Source organism: Perognathus longimembris, chromosome 11, assembly GCF_023159225.1.
Source record: "Perognathus longimembris pacificus isolate PPM17 chromosome 11, ASM2315922v1, whole genome shotgun sequence".
Taxonomy (NCBI): Eukaryota; Metazoa; Chordata; class Mammalia; order Rodentia; family Heteromyidae; genus Perognathus; species Perognathus longimembris.
This window is the reverse complement of record NC_063171.1, coordinates 44,056,496-44,081,735: the sequence shown is the minus strand read 5'-3', so window position 1 is coordinate 44,081,735 and position 25,240 is coordinate 44,056,496. Positions and strand designations below refer to the sequence as shown.

At 42.4% G+C, this 25,240-nt stretch overlaps 1 protein-coding gene across 5 annotated transcripts in view; it reads left to right on the top strand.

Annotated features, from left to right (window-relative positions):
- Rprd2 (regulation of nuclear pre-mRNA domain containing 2) overlaps positions 1–20,560 on the top strand; it is a 66,277-nt gene extending 45,717 nt beyond the window's left edge. For 3 of the 5 annotated variants that reach the window (XM_048356457.1, XM_048356456.1, XM_048356458.1), the window contains 4 exons: positions 4,527–4,809; positions 5,804–6,061; positions 9,056–9,256; positions 13,645–20,560. In XM_048356457.1, coding sequence (XP_048212414.1) covers positions 4,527–4,809; positions 5,804–6,061; positions 9,056–9,256; positions 13,645–16,403 — 3,501 coding nt within the window. In that variant the 3' untranslated portion in view covers positions 16,404–20,560. The remainder of the gene's footprint in view (positions 1–4,526; positions 4,810–5,803; positions 6,062–9,055; positions 9,257–13,644) is intronic. The other 2 variants (XM_048356460.1, XM_048356459.1) reach the window with 1 other exon arrangement.
- The last annotated feature ends 4,680 nt before the right edge of the window (positions 20,561–25,240 follow it).

Here is a 25,240-nt window from a genome sequence, read left to right as displayed (position 1 = left end):
ATTTTTTTTTGACATTTGCCTGCATCTTAGAAAGTAATTTTCTTATATGCATTATTGATTTATCCTAGTTGAGAAATGCTTGTTAACTTATCAGAAATGTAGATTTCCCCACTCCTCACATTGTTAGATAATTGTTTTCGACCTTTTAATTACCTAGATGCAATGGCCTACACATCTAATCCCACTCAACACTTGCAAGTCCCAGGAAGGAGCATCCTGGGTTCAAGACCAACTATATGAAAGTACTATATTCACTAATTTTTTACTTCTTCTTCTTTTTTTTTTTTTTTTTTTTTTTTTTTTTGCCAGTCCTGGGCCTTGGACTCAGGGCCTGAGCACCTTCCCTGGCTTCCCGCTCAAAGCCAGCACTCTGCCACCTGAGCCACAGCGCCCCTTCTGGCCGTTTTCCATATATGTGGTGCTGGGGAATCGAACTGAGAGCTTCATGTGTAGGAGGCAAGCACTCTTGCCACTAGGCCATACTCCCAGCCCAGTTTTTTACTTCTTACTTCATAGATTTTGGATGTTGATAGGCATATTCTTTCTTATAAGTTTTCGTGTCTCCTTCAGTTTCCCAATTTTAGGTAGAGAGTATGTGGGTGTGGATGGGTTAATATGGTCATGGTGCTAAATTGAGCCAAGGGATTTGCACATGCTGATAAACACTCTATTACCACTGAGTGAAAAGTAAATGGATGGATGGATGGTGAACCAAAGGGCCAGATTATTGGATTGATGTTTGGTTTTTTTTTCCAGTCCTGGGGCTTGGACTCAGGGCCTGAGCACTGTCCTTGGCTTCTTTTTGCTCAAGGCTAGCACTGTGCCACTTGAGCCACCGCGCCACTTCTGGCCATTTTCTGTATATGTGGTGCTGAGGAATTGAACCCAGGGCTTCATGCATATGAGGCAAGCACTCTACCACTAGGCCATATTCCCAGCCATGGGTTGATCCTGAACTGATATAACTGGTGCATTGATTGATTGATTGATTGTGCCAGTTCTGGGGCTTGCACTCAGAGCCTAGGCTTTTGTGCTCAAAGCTCTCACTCTGTCATTTAAGTCAGAGCTCTACTTCTAGCTTTTTTTTTAATGGCTAAATGGAGGTAAGAGTCTCACAAACTTAACTGCCTGGACTGGCTTCAAATCACAATCCTCAGATTTCAGCCTCCTGAGTAGCTAGGATTACAGGCGTGAACCACTGGTGCCAGGCTTGGTGTTCTGGAAAATTGGACAAAAGCAATAGAGTGATACTTCGGTAAGCCAAGGAACACCAAGTACTGATATAGCCACCACTAGAAGCTAGGAAAAGGCAAGCATGAATTCTGCCCCATCTCAGAGGGCACATATCTCTATTGGCTACCATCTTGACAGCTCTATTTAAGGCTTTTTGGTGGCTAAATGGAGATAAGAGTCTTACAGACTTTACAGATGTTCCAGGCTTGCCTTCTCTACCTAGCCTTGGAATTGGCTATTTTTCTAAAATGACATAGTACATTTTACTGAAACAATGTTTAGAAATCAAGGTCTAAGCAATAAATGTACTCATTGGATGGATGTCATTGCTGCTAGATGGTGTCATTTACAAAGCCAGAAAATATGTGTTTCTATATACATATTTAACCTCTGTGCACATTTATGTGTCTGTGTGAATATATATATATAATGTGCATGCATGTATATATATATGCATGTTTGTATGTATGTATGTATATGCATGTATAAAACAATGAGGTCATGGTGTTATTTCAGTCCAGCAAAACAAATTTTGTTTCTAGTGTTCTCTCTTACTTGCAATCCTGAATGTTCTTTCTAACACTGCAACAAATCTAACACTGCAACCACCTCTGTGAGCTTTCTGTTTATCTTTAGACTTTGAAATCCCTTGTAATGCCTCTCCCCTATATAGACTTCCTTTCAGCTCCAACTGATGGGTTTGGGTTTGAATTGAAGAAGAGAAGGGGAAAAGGTTTTCCTATGCTGTGAACATGTTAACTATAGTTATTTGGTTTTTGTCAGATAATTCCAATATTAGCTTTACTTGTTTTGGGTGTATCATGAATATATTTTTTCTTTTTAATTATTTGGACCTATTAATTTACTTGATAATTTTTTGGATGCTAAATATTGTATATGAAAGATTGTAAGGGCTCTAGATGTATATATGGTATGTGTTGTGTGTTAGTGGTGATGGTGCTAGGGATCTATCGTAGTGCCTTGTACACGCTAGGCATATGTTTTACCATTGGTGTACAACATCAGAATTTCTATTTGTTCTTGATAAGGAGCATTGAATCTTTAGAGCAAGGCATTGTTGGCTCATGCCTGTAATCTTAGCTACCCAGGAGGCTGACAGGCAGGAACATCCATGAGACTTTTATCTCCAAAATTAAGCACCAGAAAACCGGAAGTGGAGCTGTGGCTTAGAACATTACCCAGTCCCTGAGTTCAAGCCTGACTGACCAAAAAAACAGAGAAAGAAAAAGAAAAATATGGGGCTGGGAATATGACCTAGTGGTAGAGTGCTTGCCTCGCATACATGAAGCTCTAGGTTCAATTCCTCAGCACCACATATATAGGTAAGGCCAGACATGGCGCTGTGGTTCAAGTGGTAGAGCACTAGCCTTGAGCAAAAAGAAGCCAGGGAAAGAAGCCAAGGACAGTGCTCAGGCCCCTGAGTCCAAGCCCCAGAACTGGTTAAAAAAAAAAAAAGACACTAACAGTTAAGACAATCAGGAGATGAATAGAATTTAATCATATACAATTGATATTCCGGTCTGGGAATATGACCTAGTGGTAGAGTGCTTGCCTTGCATATGTGAAGCCTTGGGTTCGATTCCTCAGTACCACATATATATACAATGCTGTAAGTGGTACCATGGCTCAAGTGGTAGAGTGCTAGCCTTGAGCAAAAAGAAGCCAGGGACAGTGATCAGGCCCTGAGTTCAAGCCCCAGGACTGGGAAAAAAGAAATTATATTCAATTTTGATGCTAATATTGAAAAGTGATCAATGGTAGGTCATTCTATTATGTCCCTCTAATTTGCTATGTTGACCATAGTACTTATATCATTTCTCTCCAAACTGAAAAACCCCATCCAGACTTGAGGAAATTATCAGATAGATCTCAATCAGCTATCTGATCAGTATTTTTCAAAACTGTCAAAGTCTTTAACAACAGCAGTTACAGGCAATAGGGCCTTAAACAAGCATAACCACAAATTAGAATATGGTACCCTGAGTGTGAACCTGGATCGTAAAATAGGCATTAAGTAAAAATAAAAGAGGGCTGGGGATATGGCCTAGTGGCCATATCCTCGTATACATTGCCTCGTATACATGAGGCCCTAGGTTCAATTCCCCAGCACCACATATACAGAAAATGGCCAGAAGTGGCGCTGTGGCTCAAGTGGCAGAGTGCCTTGAGCAAAACGAAGACAGGGACAGTGCTCAGGCCCTGAGTCCAAGCCCCAGGACTGGCCAACAAAAAAAGAAATAAAAATAAAAGAAATCATCAATATAGGTTCATTAACATGAAATATGTACCATTCTAATGTGAAATGTCAATAACAGGGATTTAATTGGATGTAGGGCTATGTGATGCCCCTATACTATCTTTGCAATAATTCTGTAGGGTATAAACTTCTAAAATAAAAGTTTTTTTAAAAAAAATTAATAGAATTTGATCTTCAAAGCTATTACAATATAATTTATTTATTTATTTATTTATTGCCAGTCCTGGGCCTTGGACTCAGGCCCTGAGCACTGTCCCTGGCTTCGTTTTGCTCAAGGCTAGCACTCTACCACTTGAGCCACAGCTCCACTTCTGGCCGTTTTCTGTATATCTGGTGCTGGGGAATTGAACCCCAGGCTTCATGTATACAAGGCAAAGCACTCTTGCCATTACGCCATATCCCCAGCCCCATATTTGATTATTTTTTTTTCTTTGCCAGTCCTGGGCCTTGGACTCAGGGTCTGAGCACTGTCCCTAGCTTCTTCCCGCTCAAGGCTAGCACTCTGCCACCTGAGCCACAGCACCCCTTCTGGCCGTTTTCCATATATGTGGTGCTGGGGAATCGAACTGAGAGCTTCATGTGTAGGAGGCAAGCACTCTTGCCACTAGGCCATATTCCCAGCCCCCTTATTTGATTTTTTATAACTTTTTATTCAGTGCTTTATCTCTAGTGCCTAGAAGAAGTGCCCAGCATATTTGAGACTCCTAGTGTAGTTGCTTATATGGATAGACAGGAATGAGGAATGAATTATGGATAACTTTGTATACATGACAATATTCGATAGGAGGTACAATAATTACTCTTTGCTTGACAGATGATTGTATTTTCTTCTTTTGTACCAATGATGTTAATAACTGGGATGTAGCTCAGTGACAAAGCAGTTACCTGGCAAGGACAATGTCTTGGGTTCAATCCCCAGTACCAAAAAAAAAAAAAGCCCAATCAAAAGAACATAGCTTAATGTAACTTCCTTGGCTCTTATGCCAGAGAAATAAGCTATCTTTTTTTCTTTTAGGCATATAAAACATTTGCTAACCGAGTAAACAATTTAAAGAAGAAGTTAGATCAATTGAAGTCAACTCTTCCTGATCCTGAAGAATCACCAGTCCCCTCTCCAAGCATGGATGCTCCCTCCCCAACGGGTTCCGAGTCTCCATTTCAGGGAATGGGAGGTGAAGAATCACAGTCACCAACCATGGAGAGTGAGAAATCTGCCACACCAGAACCTGTGACAGATAATCGTGATGTGGAGGACATGGAGCTCTCAGATGTGGAAGATGATGGGTCAAAAATCATTGGTAGGTCCTGTGCTATATTAATTAATTATCAATATTCTACATTTCTAATTTCTGTAAGTATTAATTGTAAATATTTTAAATTAATTCTAGCAGTTAATCAACCACAGGCACAGAGTTTAGTCTATATGATTAGCACATCAACATAAAACTCCCAAAAAGGAGCTGGTGGCTCATGCCTCTAATCCTAGCTACTCATGGGAGGCTGAGAGCTGAGGATTGCAGTTCTAGCCAGCCTGAGCAGAAAAGTCCATGAGACTGGAGCTGGGAATATGGCCTAGTGGTAAAGTGCTCATCTCGTATACATGAAGCCCTGGTTTCGATTCCTAAGCACCACATATTTAGAAAAAGCCAGAAGTGGCGCTGTGGCTCAAGAGGTAGAGTCCTACTGGAAGCCAGGGACAGTGCTCAGGCCTTGAACTCAGATCCTCAGCACTGTCCCTGGCTTCTTTTTGCTCAAGGCTAGCACGTGACCACTTGAGCCTCAGCGCCAATCCTGGCTTTTTTCTATATATGTTATACTGAGAAATGGAACCCAGGGCTTCATGTACGTGAGGCAAGCACTGTTGCCACTAGGCCATATTCCCAGCCCAGCCACCCCCCATCCCCACCCTGTTAAACTTGACTGTCAAGAATTCCAAAGTTTGTTGGGTGCCGGTGGATCATGCCTGTAATCCTGACTACTCAGGAGGCTGAGATCTGAAGATTGCGGTTCATAGCCTGGGCAGGAAAGTCCAAGACTCTTTTAATTAACCGCCAAAAATGGTGCTGTGGCTTAAGTGGTAGAACACTAGCCTTGAGCAAAGAAAGCCCCGGGACCAGCACCACAAAAAATAAAACACACACACACACACACACAAACACAACACACACACGTGCGCACACGCGCGCGCGCTTTTTATTCTCTGGTCAGAAAATATTAGGACATATTATTTGATGTTGGAAACAAAGTCTGAAAAACATTGAATATCTTATTGCTTCTTGTTTATTGAAACAGTGGAGGACAGGAAGGAAAAACCTATGGAGAAGTCAGTCTCTACTTCTGTACCTACAAAGCCAACAGAAAGTACCTCGAAGGCCTCTTCGTGTGCTCCTGTTCCTGTGACCATGACAGCAACTGCGCCTCTTGCAAAGCCTGTGAATACTTCTCTTCTGCCCCCTTCCCCAGCTTTGGCTTTGCCAAACCTGGCTAATGTGGATCTGGCAAAGATCAGTTCCATCCTTAGCAGCCTGACATCAGTCATGAAAAATACTGGTAAGTAACCCAGTGAAGAGGATACAAAAACTGATTGTAACTGATGTATTTTTCCCCCGACCATTATTCTGTTTTTGTTGGTGGTAAATATTGTTGAAATTTTTTGTTAAAAATACAATAAAACCAAATATTTTAGAAAATAAACAGAAACCTGCAATTCTAAAGGAAGCCACTTATGTTTACATATATAAGTTATATATATACATATATATGTGTGAGTGTTTGGGGGATTAAATCTTTGTAATAATTTTTCTTAATTGAAACGTATTGTCTATATATATTGTCTTAAAAACAGCTACTTAAAAGTTAACATATGAACATTCTTATGTTATTAAATATTAAATACATTTTAATAGCTATATAGTGTTTGATAATTTATCTCATTATTAGACATTTATTTGTTTATCTTTCCACTGTTAAAAAGAAATACTATAATAAAAAATCTGGATGATAAAATTTTATGAAGTCTTTCTAGATGAATTGATGAGGAGGGCCAAATGTAGTGGTATGGGTCTATAATCTCAACACTCAGGAGACTGAGGCAAAAGGGTAGAGTTCAAGGCCAGCCTGGACTACATAATGAGACCTTTCATCTAAAAGAAATTATAAAGAATTGATAAGTATATACATATTTTGGGTAATTTGTTTGGTTTTATTAATGGATAATTTTAATTTTAAAAAATCTAAATGAAAATATGCAAAATTAGCTAGGCATAGGTGGCTCAGGCCTGTAAGCCTGCTCAGGAAGCGAAGATCTGAGGATTGTGGTTCAAAGCCAGACCAGGCAGGAAAGTCCATGAGACTCTTATCTTCAGTTATCACCAAAAAGCTGGAAGTAGAAATGTGGCTCAAGTGGTATAGTGCTAGTCTTGAGCACAGAATCCAGGGGCCAGGCCCCGAGATCAAGCCGCAGTACCAGCACAAGAAAGGAAATACACAAGAGTGTATCATTCTCATGTACTTACCACTTAGCTACAGTGTGATAACCACACCAAATCTTACTTCATCTGTTCCCTACCCAGTCTGAATTATTTTGAAGGAATCACAGTCCTTTCCTTTCATCATAAATAATTAAATATATTCCTAAAAGGTGGAGAGCCTCAAAGATGGTCACGTAGTCCTGGTGCCAGTGGCTTACAGCTGTAAGCCTAGCTCCTTGGGAAGCTGATATCTGAGGATTATGGTTTGAAACCAGCCTGGATAGGAAAGTCTGTGAGACTCTTTATCACTAGTTAACTACCAAAAAGCCAGAAATAGAGCTGGGGCTCAAGGGATAGAGAATTAACAAGAGCTCAAGGACTGCGCCTAGGCCAAATTCAAGCTTCCAGGAATGTCACTCAAAAAAGGTGTGTGTGAAGGGTATGTAGATTTTTTAAATTATTTTTTATTAATGTTATAACTAAATTAGTATCTAAGAATGTACTACTTTGTGTACCTATTGTATGGACATTTCCATTGCTCCTCACGTTCTCAGTTTTGTTTGATTTATATGTCCTATTCAAACCTTTAGAAGTTGTTTGTTTCAATGTATTCTTCTGATTAAAAATGTTAAGGCTGGGGATATGGCCTAGTGGCAAGAGTGCTTGCCTCGTATATATGAAGCCCTGGGTTCGATTCCTCAGCACCACATATATAGAAAATGGCCAGAAGTGGCGCTGTGGCTCAAGTGGCAGAGTACTAGCCAGGGACAGTGCTCAAGCCCTGAGTTCAAGCCCCACGACTGGCAAAAAAAAAAAAAAAAAAAAAAAAATTTTTTTCATTTGGTTATTTCTTGTAAAATATTTGCTCATAGTTTTATCATTTTTTTTAACAAATCAAATGTTTATTTTTGTTATATCTTTATATGCCTTTTTTACTATATTAAGAATCTACCGGGCTGGGAATATGGCCTAGTGGCAAGAGTGTTTGCCTGGTTCATATACATGAAGCCTTGGGTTCGATTCCCCAGCACCACATATATAGAAAACCAGAGGTAGCGCTGTGGCTCAAGTGGCAGAGTGCTAGTCTTGAGCAAAAAGAAGCCAGGACTGGTAAAAAAAGAATCTACCTAGTATTTTAAAATGTAAACATATAAACAGAGGTTGCTTATATAAATCTTATTTTAAAGGCCATTTCAGAAGCAAATTACTAACCTAGCACATGGAGATATTCAGTGGCAAGAGTTGTGCAGTTGAAGTGACTGATCATTCGACCATCTGTCTTCACTGAGCACCAGCAAGGTTCTGATGTGTTGGTAGCATCTGATAGAGGAAAAAGACCCAAACCAATGGCTCATGCCTGTAATCCTAGCTACTCAGGAGGCTGAGATTTGAGGATCAAGGTTTGAAGCCAGTCCTGGCAGGAAAAGTCTACCATCAAACCCAAAAGTGGAGCTTTGGTTTAAGTGGTAGAGTGCCAGCCTTGAATAAAAAAGCAAAGGGATAGTGTGTAGGCCCACTCCTAAGTACAAGCCTCAATACTGGCACACACACACACACAAAAAAAAAAAATGTTGAGTAGATTTCCCTGCTCTCTTTATTTGGGCTCTGAAAACTAGTGGGTTTTTATGAAAGTAACTTAATATTTGTTTGTTTTAAGGATGTTCCAAGTAAAAGCAGCAAATCTTAATTCAATCTTCAGAGTTTTTTCTTTGTATATGTCGTAGTAAGGAATCTTTTGTGAATCATTCACAGAAGAGTTATTATTAGACTTACCAAGCTCACTGGAGTAAGTGCAAAGTGTCATGAATTAAAAGTACAGTTTGGGGCTGGGGATATGGCCTAGTGGCAAGAGCGCTTGCCTCGTATACAAGAAGCCCTCGGTTCGATTCCCCAGCACCACATATACAGAAAATGGCCAGAAGTGGTGCTGTGGCTCAAGTGGCCGAGTGCTAGCCTTGAGCAAAAAGAAGCCAGGGATAGTGCTCAGGCCCTGAGTCCAAGGCCCAGGACTGGCAAAAAAAAAAAAAAGTACAGTTTGAATTGCATTTTCTTGAGTTCGTCTTTCTGCCACCAGGGGTCAGTCCTGCATCAAGACCTTCTCCAGGAACTCCTACCAGTCCCAGCAACATCACCAGTGGCTTGAAACCACCTGCACCTGCCACAACAACTTCTCAGAACCCTCTGGCAAATATCCTCTCGAAGGTGGAGATCACCCCAGAGAGCATTCTGTCTGCTCTTTCCAAAACCCAGACTCAGTCAGCCCCTGCACTACAAGGTAAACTGACATGTGCCAGAGGAACTTGAATTATGCATGGTTGTCTCTGGCATAATACTGAATTTCAGTAGTAGGAATCCAAAGCCATAAAATGTGTAATACCTTCAGTCGTTATTGTCTTACATTTATCATTTACCATGTGGCAGTTATAGAATTACCAAATGTCAAAACTGAAAGAGACTTTAAATACTCTAGTCTGATACCTTCCCTTTCATTTAAGGAAACTAAAGGTCAGTGAGACAGTGTGACCAGGTTAACACCACATGGCCCCGGAGTTCAAGCCTTAGTATATCTACCACACACAGAACAAAACAGAAACCTTCTACTTTAGACTACTATAGCAGTATCATATCATGAACTTTCTCATCAGGCAAAATTTGAATAGAACTAAATGTATTCTGACAAAATGAGAACTTCAGAACATAACCTTTGTGGAATAGTAATGTGGTTCTTTATGAACAGGAAATAGATTTCTCCTTAACTTTTCAAAGAATTATATCTAGCAATGTACATACATATGTTATTTAAAATCTGTAAAAAAAAAAAAAAAAAAAGGAGCTGGGGATATGGCCTAGTGGCAAGAGTGCTTGCCTCGTATACTTGAAGCCCTGGGTTCAATTCTCCAGCACCACATATACAGAAAACGGCCAGAAGTGGCGCTGTGACTCAAGTGGCAGAGTGCTAGCCTTGAGCAAAAAGAAGCCAGGGACAGTGCTCAGGCCCTGAGTCCAAGGCCCAGGACTGGCAAAAAAAAAAAAAAACGCTTAGTATTTTGTTCTGGTGATATCATCCACAGCTCTATTGATAGATTTCCTACAACTTGTTAGTGGTAAAAGACAATTTTACCTATTATCAAAAATTTGAAGCCAGGCTCTGGTGGCTCACGCTATATCCTTACTACCCAGGAGGCTGAGATTTGAGAATCACAGTTCAAAGCCAGCCCAAAAAGTCCATGAGACTCTTTATCTCCAATGAACCACCAGAAAATGAGAAGTGGCACTGTGGTGCAAAAGAGCTCAGGGACAGTCCCCAGTTCAAGCTCTATGACCTACCAAAGAAAAAAAGTCTGAGTAGGATCCAGGCACCAGTTAGTGGCTCATGCCTGTAATCCTAGCTGTTCAGAATCAAGTCTTAGTGTTTCATTTCCTAGCCCTGTAATACACACACACACACACACACACACACACACACACACACACACACACACACACAATATGAAAGACCTTGTCTCTAATTTTTTTTTTAAAGGGAGAAATTGGGATAGAGTGCTTACCTTGTATGTGCAAGGCCCTCAGGTTAATCACAAGTGTGAATATTTTCACATTCTAATGCTTGAGTGCTTCTGGGTTTGATGAGAACTGTGACTATTGGGAATTATTGAGGGGTGAGATTTTTTTTTTTGTGGTGGGGGGTCTGTTATGGGGCTTGAATTCAGGGCCTGGGCGCTGTCCATGAGCCTCTTAGGGCTCAAGGCTAGCACTCTACCACTGGAGCCACAGCTCCGCTTCTAGCTTTTTCTGAGTAGTTTATTGGATATGAAAGTCTCATGGACTTTCCTGCCCAGACTGACTTTGAACTGTGATCCTCAGATGTCAGCCTCCTGTGTAGCTAGGATTATAGGTGTGAGCCACCAGCAGCTGGCTAGGAAACTTTTTTTTAATGAAATATGCTTTATATTTTTCAGGAGGATAACAGAATTTGACAGTATTTCAATTGTTTATGACTATTGGAGTTAAGCTTATTGAATAGCAACATTATTTAGAAGGATGGGCTTAAAATTCTTCAGATGCAGCCTTTAATCTCATGACTGGAGAGGCTGAGATAAGCTGATCACAAGTTACTCAGGGCCAACCTGAGCTTAGTAGTGAGTTCTGAGTCAGCCTATGATAACTGAGATCCTGTCTGGACAAAATACAACAAAACAAAAAATGTACACCTTAAATCTCTTAGCAAATATGGGTCAGCATTAATTTTCATTACTAAAAGAGCTCCAATGTATTTGGTGACTTAAAAGCTATAATTTTGGGTGAAATTTTTAAATATGTGACCAGAAATTGAGTAAAGGTTAACAAAATATTGAATTAATAGTTTTATGTTACCTTTTTGTATTGGTTGATTATGCTGGTACTGGGGCTTGAACTCAGGGCATGGGCATTGTCCCCTTAGCTTTTTCAGTCAAGGTTCTACTACTGGCTTTGGTTAATTGGGGGGACGTAAGAGTCTCATAGACTAGGCACTAGTGGTTCATGCCTGTAATCCTAGCTACTCAGGAAGCTGAGAGCTGAGGATCACAGTTTGAAGCAGCCCGGGCAGGAAAGTCCGTGAGACTCTTACCTCCAGTTAACCACCAGAAAACCAGAAGTGATGCTTTAGTTCAAAGTGGCAGAGTGCTAGCCTTGCACAGAAGAGCTTGGAGACAGTGCCCCGGCCCTGAGTTCAAGCCCCATGAACAAAAAGAAAGGAATCTAATAGATTTTCCTGCCCATGCTGGGATTTGAACAGTGATCCACAGATCTCAGGATTATGTGTGGGGGCCACTGGCGCTGGCTGGTTATTGATTAATTGGACAGTTCTAGGCAACTGAGCCATGCTTCCAACCCTGTTTTGGTATGCATGTGCCCATCCTGGTGCTTAAACTCACAGCCTGGGCACTGTCCCTGAAGTTTTTTGCTCACTGCTAGCTAGCACTCTTCTACAGCTCTCCTTTGGTCCCCTTTGGTAATTAATTGAAGATAAGTCTTGCAGATTTTTCTGCCCAGGCTAGCTTGGAACCTTAGTCCTAATATCTCAGCCTCCAGAATAATTAAAATTATAGGCGTGAGCCACCAGCTTCCAACCCTTTTTGGTTGTGGCTAGTTTTGAAATAGGGTCTTATCCTTTGCCAAAGATGGCTTAGACCACAATCTTCCTATTTATGCTTCCTGCTACAGCCAGCCAGCATGCCACTATATTTCACCTTTTCTGTTGTGGTGGGATCTTGCAAACTTTTTGCCTGAGCTAACTTGGAACCCTGATCCCCTGGATCTCAGCCTCCAACAAAGGATGATAGACACTGCTAACATGTCCAGGTACTCACTGAGGAGTCTCGCAAACTTTTTGCCTGGGCTGGCCTTGAACTATGATTTTCTTAATCTCTGCCTTCCAAATAGTTTATAGACATGTGCCAGTGGCACCTGGCTCCTTGTCTGATGTTTTTTGAAATGTTTTTTGAAAATGCTTTGTATAGCTAAGTATAGTCATCCTACTCACCTGTAACTCTGTTACTCAGGAAGCTGTGGTAGGAGAATGTCCATTTCAAGACCAGCCTAGGCTACATAGGAAGTTCCAGAAGAGTCTGGGTGAGACCTTGTTCACCCCCACCACCTCCACCAAAATAAAACATTATAACCTGACATGGTCACACACATCTGTGATCCCAGCACTCGGGAGACTGAAGCAAGGGGATCTCCAGTTGAGGTCATCTTAGACTACAATAGTGAAACAGTCTCAAATCTCCTCCCTACCCCTCCCCACCTGAGAAAGCGAAGAGAGAACAGCAAATATTTCTCAAAAAGATAACACCAGTCTAACAAGAGATAGCAAAAGTATTCCCTGTTCACTTTTGCCTGTCTTGTTTTTTGTTTATTTGTTGAATTTTGGGGCTGGGCTGAACTTAGAGAACAATTTCCTTAGATCAAACACTAAGAAATACTATAACCTGGCACCAGTGGCTCACACCTGTAACCCTAGCTACTCAGGAGGCTGAGATCTGAGTATAGTGACTCAAAGCCAGCCCAGGCAGGAAAGTCTATGAGGCTTATCTTCAATAAGCCACCAAAAAGCTGGAAATGGAGCTGAGGCCCAAGTGGTAGAGTGCTAGCCTTGAACATAAAAGCTTAAGGACAACAGTTAAGCCTGGAGTTGAAGCCCCAGGACCAGCACCAAAAAATAAAATAAATTACTTGCTTAAAGTGGGAAGCCTGGCTCAGTGGCACCTAACAAACAAGAAACCCTGCATTCACATCCCTGTACTTTGAAAAACAAAAGAAATACTGGCTTAAAGTGTTATTTTAAGAATAATTTTGCTTCCATTCTCTTCCTACATAGCTTTATTTAATCTGTGAATGGTTCTGACATTAAAATCCTGCCCTTCCTGTTGCCTTTTATTGTTGGCCTTGTTCTGGACTGTATTGGAAACATTTCAATGATTTGCTATCTTAGATTGGGAAGTAGGACCCATTTCTGTGACATTTTGGCATTGCTTGCTTGATTTGAATTCCCTTTGGCTTCGTATTTTGAAGTCTTCTCTGGTTCCCACCGGAATGAAAAGATAATATCTAAAAAACGGACATTGTTTTTATTATACAGAAGGGCGTTTTCTTTAATTCCTCTAATCTTTGTTTCTACAGGCCTGTCATCTTTACTTCAGAGTGTTACTGGGAATCCAGTTCCAGCCACTGAAGCTGCATCCCAGAACATTTCATCCTCCCCGGCCAACACCACAGTGTCTACCATAAAGGGAAGAAATCTGCCTTCCAATACCCCATCTTTTATTCCCAAAAGCTTCAGCTATTCTCCTAATTCATCAACTTCTGAAGTCTCTTCAACTTCTGCCAATAAGACATCAATTGGACACAACCCAGGGCTCCCAAGCACTACTTTTAAACTACCTGCTAATTCTCTAGGGTTTACAGGTACCCACAATAGTAGCCCTGCTGCTCCACCTACTGAAGTTGCCATATGCCAGTCTTCAGAGGTTTCCAAGCCAAAGCTAGAGTCAGAGTCCACCTCCCCAAGCCTGGAAATGAAGATCCATAACTTCCTAAAAGGCAATCCTGGTTTCAGTGGCTTAAACCTAAACATCCCAATCCTGAGCAGTTTGGGGTCCAGTGCCTCAGCGGAGAGTCATCCATCAGACTTGCAGCGTGGTCCTACTAGCACCTCAATAGACAACATCGATGGAACCCCGGTACGGGATGAGCGGAGTGGAACACCTACCCAGGATGAGATGATGGACAAGCCCACGTCCAGCAGTGTAGATACTATGTCCTTGCTTTCTAAGATCATTAGCCCTGGTTCCTCAACCCCAAGTAGTACAAGATCTCCACCCCCTGGGAGAGAGGATAGCTACTCCCGGGAGCTCTCCAATTCTTCATCTACGTATCGACCCTTTGGCCTGGGCAGTGAATCTCCCTATAAGCAGTCTTCTGATGGAATGGAGAGACCATCTTCCCTGATGGACTCTTCACAGGAAAAGTTCTTTCCAGATACTTCTTTCCAAGAAGATGAAGATTACCGAGATTTTGAGTATTCAGGGCCTCCACCCTCTGCTATGATGAACCTAGAGAAGAAACCAGCCAAATCAATTCTGAAAGCAAGCAAGCTTTCTGATGCCACTGAATACCAGCCAATCCTGTCCAGTTATAGCCACAGGGCTCAAGAATTTGGGGTAAAGTCTGCCTTCCCTCCATCTGTAAGAGCTCTCCTGGACTCTAGTGAGAACTGTGACCGTCTCTCATCTTCCCCTGGTCTATTTGGTGCCTTCAACATAAGAGGGAACGAACCTGGGTCTGAACGGTCACCATCGCCGAGTAAGAATGATTCATTTTTCACCCCTGACTCCAACCACAATAGCTTGTCTCAGTCTACCACTGGACATCTCAGTTTGCCACAGAAGCAGTACCCAGACTCTCCTCACCCCGTTCCACATCGTTCCCTCTTCTCTCCGCAGAGTACCCTTGCCGCTCCCACGGTCCACCCACCGGCATCAGGCATGGAGAAAGTCCTGGCCTCCACCATTTCTACCACGTCGACGATTGAGTTTAAGAATATGCTTAAAAATGCCTCCCGCAAGCCCTCAGACGATAAGCATTTTGTCCAGACCTCCAACAAGGGCGCTTCAAGCGATGGTGTCAGCCTCTCAAGCCTCACCCAGCCCAGTTTGACGGCCACTGAGCAGCAACAGGAAGAGCACTATCGCATAGAAACCCGTGTCTCCTCCTCCTGCTTAGACTTGCCTGATAGCACGGAAGAAAAGGGGGCCCCTATAGAAACTCTGGGTTACCATAATGCAGCCAATAGGAGGATGTCAGGGGAGCCAATACAGACGGTAGAGTCCATCCGAGTTCCTGGGAAGGGAAATAGAGGACATGGGCGTGAGGCTTCCAGGGTGGGTTGGTTTGATCTGAGCACATCAGGCAGCTCTTTTGACAATGGTCCCTCAAGTGCCTCCGAGTTGGCATCCCTTGGGGGTGGGGGCAGCGGAGGCCTCACTGGCTTTAAAACTACACCCTACAAGGAACGGGCACCCCAATTTCAGGAGAGTGTCGGCAGCTTTCGTTCCAACAGTTTCAACTCAACATTTGAGCATCATCTCCCCCCATCCCCCTTGGAACATGGGGCACCCTTCCAGAGAGAGCCAGTGGGGCCATCGTCCGCCCCGCCGGCCCCTCCTAAGGATCATGGCGGTATTTTCTCTCGAGATGCGCCCACTCATCTGCCCTCTGTGGATCTTTCGAACCCCTTCACAAAAGAGGCGGCCCTGGCTCACGCTGCCCCACCGCCTCCTCCTAGCGAGCACAGCGGAGTGTCCTTCCCAACCCCGCCCCCTCCTCCCCCTGGGGAACATAGCAGTGGTGGGAGTGGTGTCCCCTTTGCTACTCCACCCCCGCCACCTCCAGTTGACCACTCGGGGGTTATTCCCTTCCCAACCCCACCATTGGCAGAACATGGAGTGGCAGGGGCTGTGGCAGTATTCCCCAAGGACCATAGTTCTCTCCTTCAAGGGGCCCTGGCTGAGCATTTTGGGGTGCTCACAGGACCCAGGGACCATGTGGGCCCCACCCAACGGGACCTCAACGGCCCTGGCCTTAGCCGTGTACGCGAGAGCCTGAGCCTACCCTCCCATTCTCTGGAGCACCTGGGTGCAGCCCATGGCGGCGGTGGGGGCATCAGCAACAGCAGCACTGGCCCCCTCCTGGGTCCCTCACACAGAGACACCATCAGCCGGAGTGGTATGATCTTACGGAGTCCCAGGCCAGACTTTAGGCCCAGGGAGCCTTTTCTTGGCAGAGACCCATTCCACAGCTTAAAAAGACCCAGGCCACCTTTTGCTAGGGGCCCTCCGTTCTTTGCACCAAAACGCCCATTCTTCCCTCCCAGGTACTGATTTGGAAACCAAGGGAAAGGCAATTTGAACAGTTCAGAGAGCATTGGAAGTAGGAGTTTGGTTTGTTGTTGTTTTTATTTGTTTTCCCTCCTTTGATTTATTATTTTTTAATGAAGGTCCTCTTTTCCAAATTAAAAAGTACACATACTTCTATTTTACTATTCCATCCAGTCCTCTCTCCCACTGCACCTACTACCTTCCTTCCCCAAATCGTTTGTATTTTTAAAAAGAAGAAATAAACACAACCAAAGCCACTGCATTTGGCCATGGTTCTGGGAGGAGAGGAAAACCAAGTTCTGTCCCATCGATTGGAGAGTATTACTACATTGAAATAAAACTTCCATCAGTACAGGTGATGATGATGTGCAATGTTGGGGTGTTATTTGGGGCTTGGCCTGTTTAGTACTCTAGGGCTCCTGTCCCCTGCCTTTCTTATGTTTGCTGTCCTGCTGATAGCCAATAGGTGATATTTTGAGGAAGGAAATGTGGGAGACCTTGGGCCTGTCAGGTTTGGTTTTGTTTTTAAAGATACTAAAATTGAGTTCTTTGCTCTGCTAACATCTTAATTTTTTTAAAACTCACTTCCTCCTCTAAAGTACTATCAGGCAGTCACTTTGGAGTAGAAAGTTTTCCTTTTTTCTATTGAATGGAATTGAGGAAGCTGAATATAATTTCAAAGTTAAAAGTGTGACTACAGTATAAACAGCTAAGAAAGGAACTGTGTTTTGGTTTTTCGGTGTGATGTGATCTGTCCTTTGTAAAAGAGAAAGAATAGGAAATGTTCCAGTAGTTGCCACACATCTTGTATAAGCCCGTGTCTCCTGCTTTTCTTTCTTTTTCTTACTCCAGTTACCATTTCTATTTTGGCTACAACGCTGCCACAGTTGACATAGAGGTGCAATTGAAATATCCCTGCATTTTTAAACAAGAAGTAGACCTTAATTTTTACCATTGGGCTCCCTAATGTGATACTCATTGGTGGTTTTCAGTAAACATTACCTGTTAGAGAAAGGAAACTATTTTGTCTTTGTATTCCTTTCCCCTTGTCCCCGTCCTCAATTCACCCTTGTTCTTGATATTTCAAAGGAGATTTGGTAGTATCTTTGTATTGTACCTCTTTAGGTGTGTCTTAGAAACAGGTGATCATTACTCTACATGTCTTTACAGAGAAACAGAAGGACTTGATAAGTCCAAATTGACAGGCTCTGGAAATAGCAGCTTGATACATGTCAAGGCTCAAGCTTAGATAAGTCTCCACCTTCTCCCACCCCAACCCCCAATAGGAGTAAAGAACATTTGTGCCCTTAGTCATTTTACATGAGAAGTGTTTCCTTCTCCCCAAATTAAAAGATTTGTTTGTATTCTACAACCAATACTTGGGAAAAAAGACAATCACTGTACTTTGGGTGTTTATATCTTTGTATCTAGGGACACTAAAAGGCAAATGTTGCTTATTACAATTTTTAATTCAGTAATTTACATCGAGACATACACTGATAATCTCCAGCTAAGTGAATAAAACAGTACTGAGAGTTTTTAAGCGAATCCTAGCAAGATTTGTGTATTCTCTCTAAAGTTAGTGTAGAACTAGCCCATAGGGAAATACAGGAGGTTTTTGGATTTCTCTGTGAAATACAAGATGGAAGAAAGTGGGCAATGTCGTAAGAGAAGACCATTCTTTATCTCAGAATAAACCTGCTTTTAAAAGAAGGAGCAGCCTAAACCAGGTGTGCATCATAGCTTGGGAGTTTGTGTAATGTATTTCATGTTATTTATTTTGAGTTCACCTGGTGTTCTGTGGTTAGGATGTGGCAGATCTCCCTAATGCCTATCTGGGCTTAAGCCAGCTGTTCTTTCTTTAACCCTCTCAAGCCTCTGCCCTGTCTGTAGCTCTCCCCACAAAAATGCATGATATCATGACCTCGTGTGTGGGATGGGGTATATAGTATAGCAAAGCAAAAGAAGTAGAGTTATATTGAGTACTAAGACATTTGTATAGCAAAAAACAAAACAAAAAAGTATAAAAGAGAAAGTGGGGGTGGGAGTAGGGGTATTCTATTTTACTTGCAAAGTTGACATTTTTGTAGAAATTAAGTGGGATGATTTTTCATTCTAGAATAAAAGAATGTGAATTCTTTCTGCTGCTCTTGTTTAAACTAAATGTAGTGTTTACTTGAAAAGGCTCACTGACCATTTGATTTTATCAGAAAAGGTAGGGATATCAGGAAAGTAGCTTCCTGGATGTTGGGACAGGGTAATTGTCCTCAAAAGTATGATGGTTCTACATGAAAGGAAGATGCTGTACAGGTCAAAGATGGACTTTTAAGAGGCGTGTGTTTGTTTTGTGTGTGTGATAATTCAGTTTTGCCAGAAGAGCCTCAGTACATTTGTTTCAGAATGGAAGTGAGGATATGTATGAGGCTCCTGGCTATTAAGGAAATCTGTCTACAATAGTAAAAGAAGACAACAATGTATATATGTGATATAGTAAAACAAAAAAAATTCTGGTATTCATAAAACATGAAACAAAAGGGTTTTATTCTTTCTGTGTCTGTGATTTAAACTCTGTGACCATGCTCTGGCTTTTGTATTTCATCCAAGTTTTAAAAAATAAACATATTTTTTAAAGAATGCATTAATATAGTGTGTCTTAGCAAGGACATGATTCCATATGAAAGCATATGAGAAGTTGTCTAAGGTCCTTGGTACTCACTATAAAATCACAGACAAAGAATTCTACTGAAAACACTAGTATCGTTTAAAATTCAGTGATACGGTATCAGAAATAGGGTCCCTGAAGTATTCTGTAAGAGATTACTCTTGGGTCAGCTTAAATGAGAGCGTTCTCCCTGCTCCCTCAAGGCTCTCCCTCGAGTCCAAGTAAATCGTAAATTGGTTTTTAATTGGAGAGGGTAAAGTGAACAGAATAGGACTCATCCTATCATAGGAATACAGTGAGATACATAGTACAGCGAACCTATCTATCTAGACCTTGTGACTAGGATAAACTTCCATAATTGCAAAATAGCCACTATCAGTCTTGGAGTTACCTGTTCATGCAGAATTAAGCTTCAGCTGTTAACAATTTTGAAGCTGCTGTAAATTACTGCTTCCTCCTCTTTTTTTTTTATTGGTGGGGTGCCTGTTAATATTTAAATTAGATAAGTTGGATTGATATTCTCACGTGTTTAGTTTGGAAAACTACATGCTTTAGAGGCAACAACAATGAGATCCTTTTGAAATGTGTATTAATATCATTTAATAAAATAACTAGTTCTAAAGGTTTGACATTTTTCTTTGAGGTTGGGGCTTTGACCAAGGGCCCCTGGCTGCTCTGCCGAATGAAATAGGAGACAGCTTCTCCAGGAGTGGAAACTGCTGCTTTGGGGAGCAGACCTGTGGCCGGAAAACCTAAAATTTCTCCAGTGAAGATCCAACATGACTGCCCAGGGCTGAGGGTGAAATCAGCTACAGAGTGCAGAAAAGCCCGGCTATGTCCCTGGAGCTGCGATTGTATTGGCTTTTGGTGTGAGGGCATATGGGGAAGGGAAGTGAGAGTGGAGTGTACTGAGCTATTTCTCAGGCACAAAGAAAGATGTAGTACACTCATCTCATCCCTTCCTCATGACCACTTGCACTTACTTCTAGCCATTCCTTTTTTTAAAAAAAACTCTTTGTTCCCAATTTTTTGTTTTCCAGATTAATAAAGTATAGTTTTCTTTGTTGTGTGGTTGACTTTCACCTCTCACCTTGATCTTGTCCAGCTCCCCCTTTTGACTTTGCTCTTAATTGCATTGAAGGCTGTGGGAGCTAGTAGGATCTTCAGGACTTGTGGGTTTTGTTTGATCTTTGCTATAATTGTGTAGTGGGTGGGGTGAGACCAAGATGCTCAGGGAGTGGTTGGTAATCAAGTACGATCTATTGTATGAATAATTATTTGTGTATCTTCCAAAAGTTGTACAATTGTAAGCCAAGTAGTATTTTTAAAATATAGAATTGAAGACTTGAAGCATAGAATTGAAGAAGGGTGTGGTAAGGGTCCGACCCACACCTACCCTTCTCGCTGCACGTTGGCAGTCTCAGGAGTGACACCTTACCCTTGCTTCTCACCGTGTGTGTGTGTGTGTGTGTGTGTGTGTGTGTGTGTGTGTGTGTGTGTGACACCTTACCCTTGCTTCTCACCCTGTGTGTGTGTGTATGTGTGTGCCAGTACTGGGACTTGAACTTAGGGCCTGGGTACTTTAGCTTTTGCTTCAGGTTAGCATTCTACCATTTGAGCCACAGCTACATTTCTGGCTTTTTGGTGGTTAATTAGATGTGAGAGTCTCATGAGCTTTGCTGCCCAGGCTGATCTCAGCATCTTGAATAGCTAGGGTTAAAGGTATGAACCACCAGTTCCCTGCTCTCTCTCTCTCTCTCTCTCTCTTTTTTTTTTTTTTTCATAATCCAGTGAGGCTTAGTACATGGAATGTTGGTAGTAAGGGCTCAAGGATAGTCACAACATGCCCCAGACCAGGTCACTGGCAGGGCAGAAAGCCCTAAATGGCATTCTTGATTACATGAATATGTGTGTCACAAGATACTTAAGAAATAGCAGCGGCCTGAGGACATACCCATCAGGTAGGGTGTACTGTTGAACTGGCTGCCTTTGGAATTTGGCTCACCCTTTCTTGTCCCTTCTTGGGACTTCAGACTTGTCACCTGGTTCCTGTTGCTACTAAGGAAGCTTCAGACTTCCTCTTTGGTCTTTGTGGACATGTTATTGAAAATGGCTAACTTCCTCCTAAGTTGTTTATTTAAGCTATTGTATTACTGGGATGAATTGGCTCCTCCTGTGTGTAGACCTAGTAACACCATGAGAATGACTATGGGGTATTGGGACATTTCTCATTTATGAGTAACCATAGACAAATCTGATCAGTTGCTGTTCACAATTGCTGAGTAATAACTCATGGAAGCCACAGGAGATAAATCTACTAGAGGGCCGCCACGTAAGAGAGGGCTCTTAGGTAATCAGCCTGTTCTCCCATGTAGAAGAGAAGCTCATGTGCATTGTAGGAAAGAAACAAGTAGGACCTAAAACTGGGTACCCAAGTTACCTCAGATGCAAACAGCTTTGCTTAATTGCAAGTTTAAAAGGGGTATTTAAGACTGGGATCTTTTCAGACAGATTAAGTTCTATGATTGGGAGAGGGAGTACTGTGGATTGAACCCAGAGTTTGCTCTACAACTGAACTACACGCCCCACTGAGCTACACACCAACACTTCGTTTTTTTGTTTCAGATGGTTGTTCCCTTTGTTCTCTCCTAGGCAGGAGTCAAAAGTTGAAAGTACAAAGTGGGTGGAGAGGCTGGTGAGCTCTTTGCAGGACTGACAGAAACAGACTGTAACTATTTTTACTTAAAAGGGTGTTGGCTGAACCAGTCTACCCTGTACCTGTTCAGGTTCCTAGCGAATTAAATGTTCCAGCAAATTTACTTCTTATCCCATTTGGATCCCCTTGTTTTTGGATCCTTTGCTGATTAACTTACGGAAAAGAGAGGACTTGAAACTTCCTGCATTTGGTTGGGTGAATGTGGCATTTGTGTTGAAATGAGAAGAGATTGTCAGCATCTAGTTTCCCCCTCCCTGTAGGTTACAGTTTGGGTAGTCAGCCATTGCTGAACACTTTAGAGGTTAATTAAAAGCTGAGTCCCATCCAACACCTTCCACTGACACTATGAAGGCATTAAAAATAATAAGCCTACCTTCTATACTATGTCCTGTGCCTTTAGCAAGTGGCTACGACTTTGGGCCTGAAAAGCACTTGCTAGAGGTACAGCTCATTGGTAAAACTAGGCCCTAGGTTTAATGTCCAGCACCACACACAAAAGGTTCTGAAAGGATGGATTTTATTTTTATTTTGCCAGTCCTGGGGCTTGGACTCAGGGCCTGAGTACTGTCCCTGGCTTCTTTTTGCTCAAAGTTAGCACTCTACCACTTGAGTCACAGCACCACTTCTGGCCTTTTCTGTTTATGTGGTGCTGAGGAAATGAACCCAGGGCTTTATGCATGCGAGGCAAGCACTCTACCGCTAAGCCATATTCCCAGCCCTGAAAGCATGAATCTCTTTATATTCTACCTTACTCGTTACTTTCTTCATACCATTTGGTACAGAAAAATGGTATTTTCTCCTAAGAGTTAATATAGGTTTGGAGGTATGTGCTGATCCTAAGTAAAAAGTTTGTCTTCAGCAAAAAAGTATTCTTACAAATAATTTAAGACTATGAAAACTTTTCACTAGGTACTGTAGCCCAGTATCTGAGAGGCTGAGGCAGGAGGGTCTTGAGTTCCAAGCCAAAACTTGTCTCAAAAAATAAAAAGGTCCTCAACCAAACTTTTTAAGTCCTTATAACTAACTTGGAATGTCTCTTCTAAGAGTGCAGGAAAGCTGAGAAGTTACTAAAATTGATTTATGCTTGTAGGTCAGCCTTGACTGAGGATTCCCCTGTCCTGAACGTCTGTGGAAACTTTTTAGTGTTTTCCCTTCACACTTTTCTTAGCTTTGGTCTGGTAGAAAAAAAAAGTTGGAAGGTACCTTTTTGTTCTTGGCTTTTTATTGGAAACACCTCTTCACTCTAATATTAAAGTCCTCTTTGGCAGCAAGAATCTGAGTTGCTGTCCTGACGAGGAAAAGAAAACAGTATTGCCAAGTGCGATGCATTATGACTAACCTGGTTCCGATGGCGCTGCCTGGCATAACAAAAACAACTCAAATAAACCAGCCTTGACTTCCAGGATCATTTCTCTGTTTTGCAGGGAGCATAAACCAGTGGCACGCACCTATAATCCTAGCTCCTCAGGCGGCTGAAATCTGAGGATCACAGTTCAAAGCCAGGTTGGGCTAGAAAGCCCATGAGACTTTTTATCTCCAATTAATTACAAAAGGCCTGAAGTGGAGCTGTACTTCGAATGGTAGGGGGAAAAAAATAGCAGTACATGCTGAGGCCCTGAGTTCAAGCCCCAAGACTGGCAGAAAGGAAGAAAGAAAAAGGAAGAAAAGCATAAGACAAGAGTTGACAATTCTTGGAACTAGATAGTCAAATGTCACATAGTAGGCATATTTACTGGCAGGGGTGAGGTGGAATGAGCAATAAGAGAAGTTTTAGGAAGTCTTGATTGTTGAAATTCTCTGAGGTCAAGGCATATAGCAGTCAAAAGTTGTAGAAGAGTAAGCCATTAATGAATGCATTGGCCTTAATTGGCTGACTTGTTCCAGGGATGGCATGTAATACCTCTTGGCATTGCTTCCTTCCTCCACTGCAACACAGTATACAGAGGGGATGATGTGGTAGTTGATTGACTGCTGTCACCCCCTACTGCATACAGTCAGCAGTAAGTGTTTCAGGGGTGAGCAAGGGTAGCTGCCATCTAAGGGCAGCTACTTATCCTACCATCCCTCTCCAGTCTGAATAAAAGAGGACCTGTCGAATGCTTAGTGTCAGTGTCTAGATTCTCTAAAGCTTCAAGCCAATACAGTGATGGGTACCTAGTCATTATGGAGCACCTCCCTTTTTATTGCCTCTAGTATAACATTCTCCAGCCCCTTTTTGGTACAGACCACAAAAAACGTTTGGCTTGCCATTATCCTTCTCAATGCTTACTTTAAAATTCTTACTACTTTCTGATGGTACACACAGCTAACCTTCTTCTCCCACAGTCTTGTCTCTTTTCTTTGTATTTCAGGGCATCTAACATACCAGAAGATGGAGCCAAGACTCACAGTGAAGCTTATGACTCACATCAGCTACCCTCCCCAGACAGGACTTCCTACCTCTCTGCAAACATAATTAAAGAGCTTTCTCTGGCAAGTCTGCTACCACAACCCTTGATTCCATCACCAGTGAAACTTGAGAACCAACTCCAACCATCCCTAGCCCCAGGTGAGGGGACTAATTGGGTAGTACTAAGAGCCTCATAGCTGCCCTCAAGTTCATTTCACTTTGTTCCTTGCTATAAATCTAAACATTTCCACGTTCACTGTGTAAAACTAGTTTAAAAAAAAGAGCTAGTCCGGGACTGGAAATGTGGCTCAGTAGTAGAGTGCTTGCCTAACATGCATGAAGCCCTGGGTTCTATTCCTCAGTACCACGTAAACAGAAAAGGCCAGAAGTGGTGCTGTGACTCAAGTAGAGTGCTAGCCTTGTGCAAAAGCAGCTCTGGGACAGTGCCCAGGCCCCTTAGTTCAAGCCTGAGGACTGCCAAAAAAAAAAAGGCCAGTCCTGTATCCTAGATATAACAACAAGAAGAAGAAGGGAGAGAGGATAAAGGAGTTGAAAGCTGGGATGAGAATGAGAGACAAAAGGCTTATGTGTAGGGAGCAAAAAGTTTGTCATGAACCTCTCACAAGTGACTGTGGAGTAGGCTGGGAGCAAACTGAGTAGAGGCAGCATGGCGTGCTGAGAGAGTGAATGCCTGGATTCAGAAGCCAGAATTGGCACTTACTGGTAGGCTTCATTTTTGTGTGTGTGTGCCAGTACTGGGGCTTGAATTCAGGGCCTGGGCATTGTCCCTTGGCTTTGATCCTCAAGGTTGGTGCTCTACTACTTGAGCCACAGCTCCACTTCTGGCTTTTTGGTGGTTACTTGGAAATAAAGAGTCTCACAGACTTTTCCTGCTGGGCTGACATTGGACTGTGATCCTCAGATCTCAGACTCCTGAATAGTTAGGATTGCAGGCATGAGCCACCCATGCACAGCACTGGTAGGCTTTATCTGTAAGATTAAGAAGTCTGCCAAGAACACTCCCTCAGGCATGTGGTCCTAGTTACCTCCAACAGAAAAAGCTGGAAGTGGCT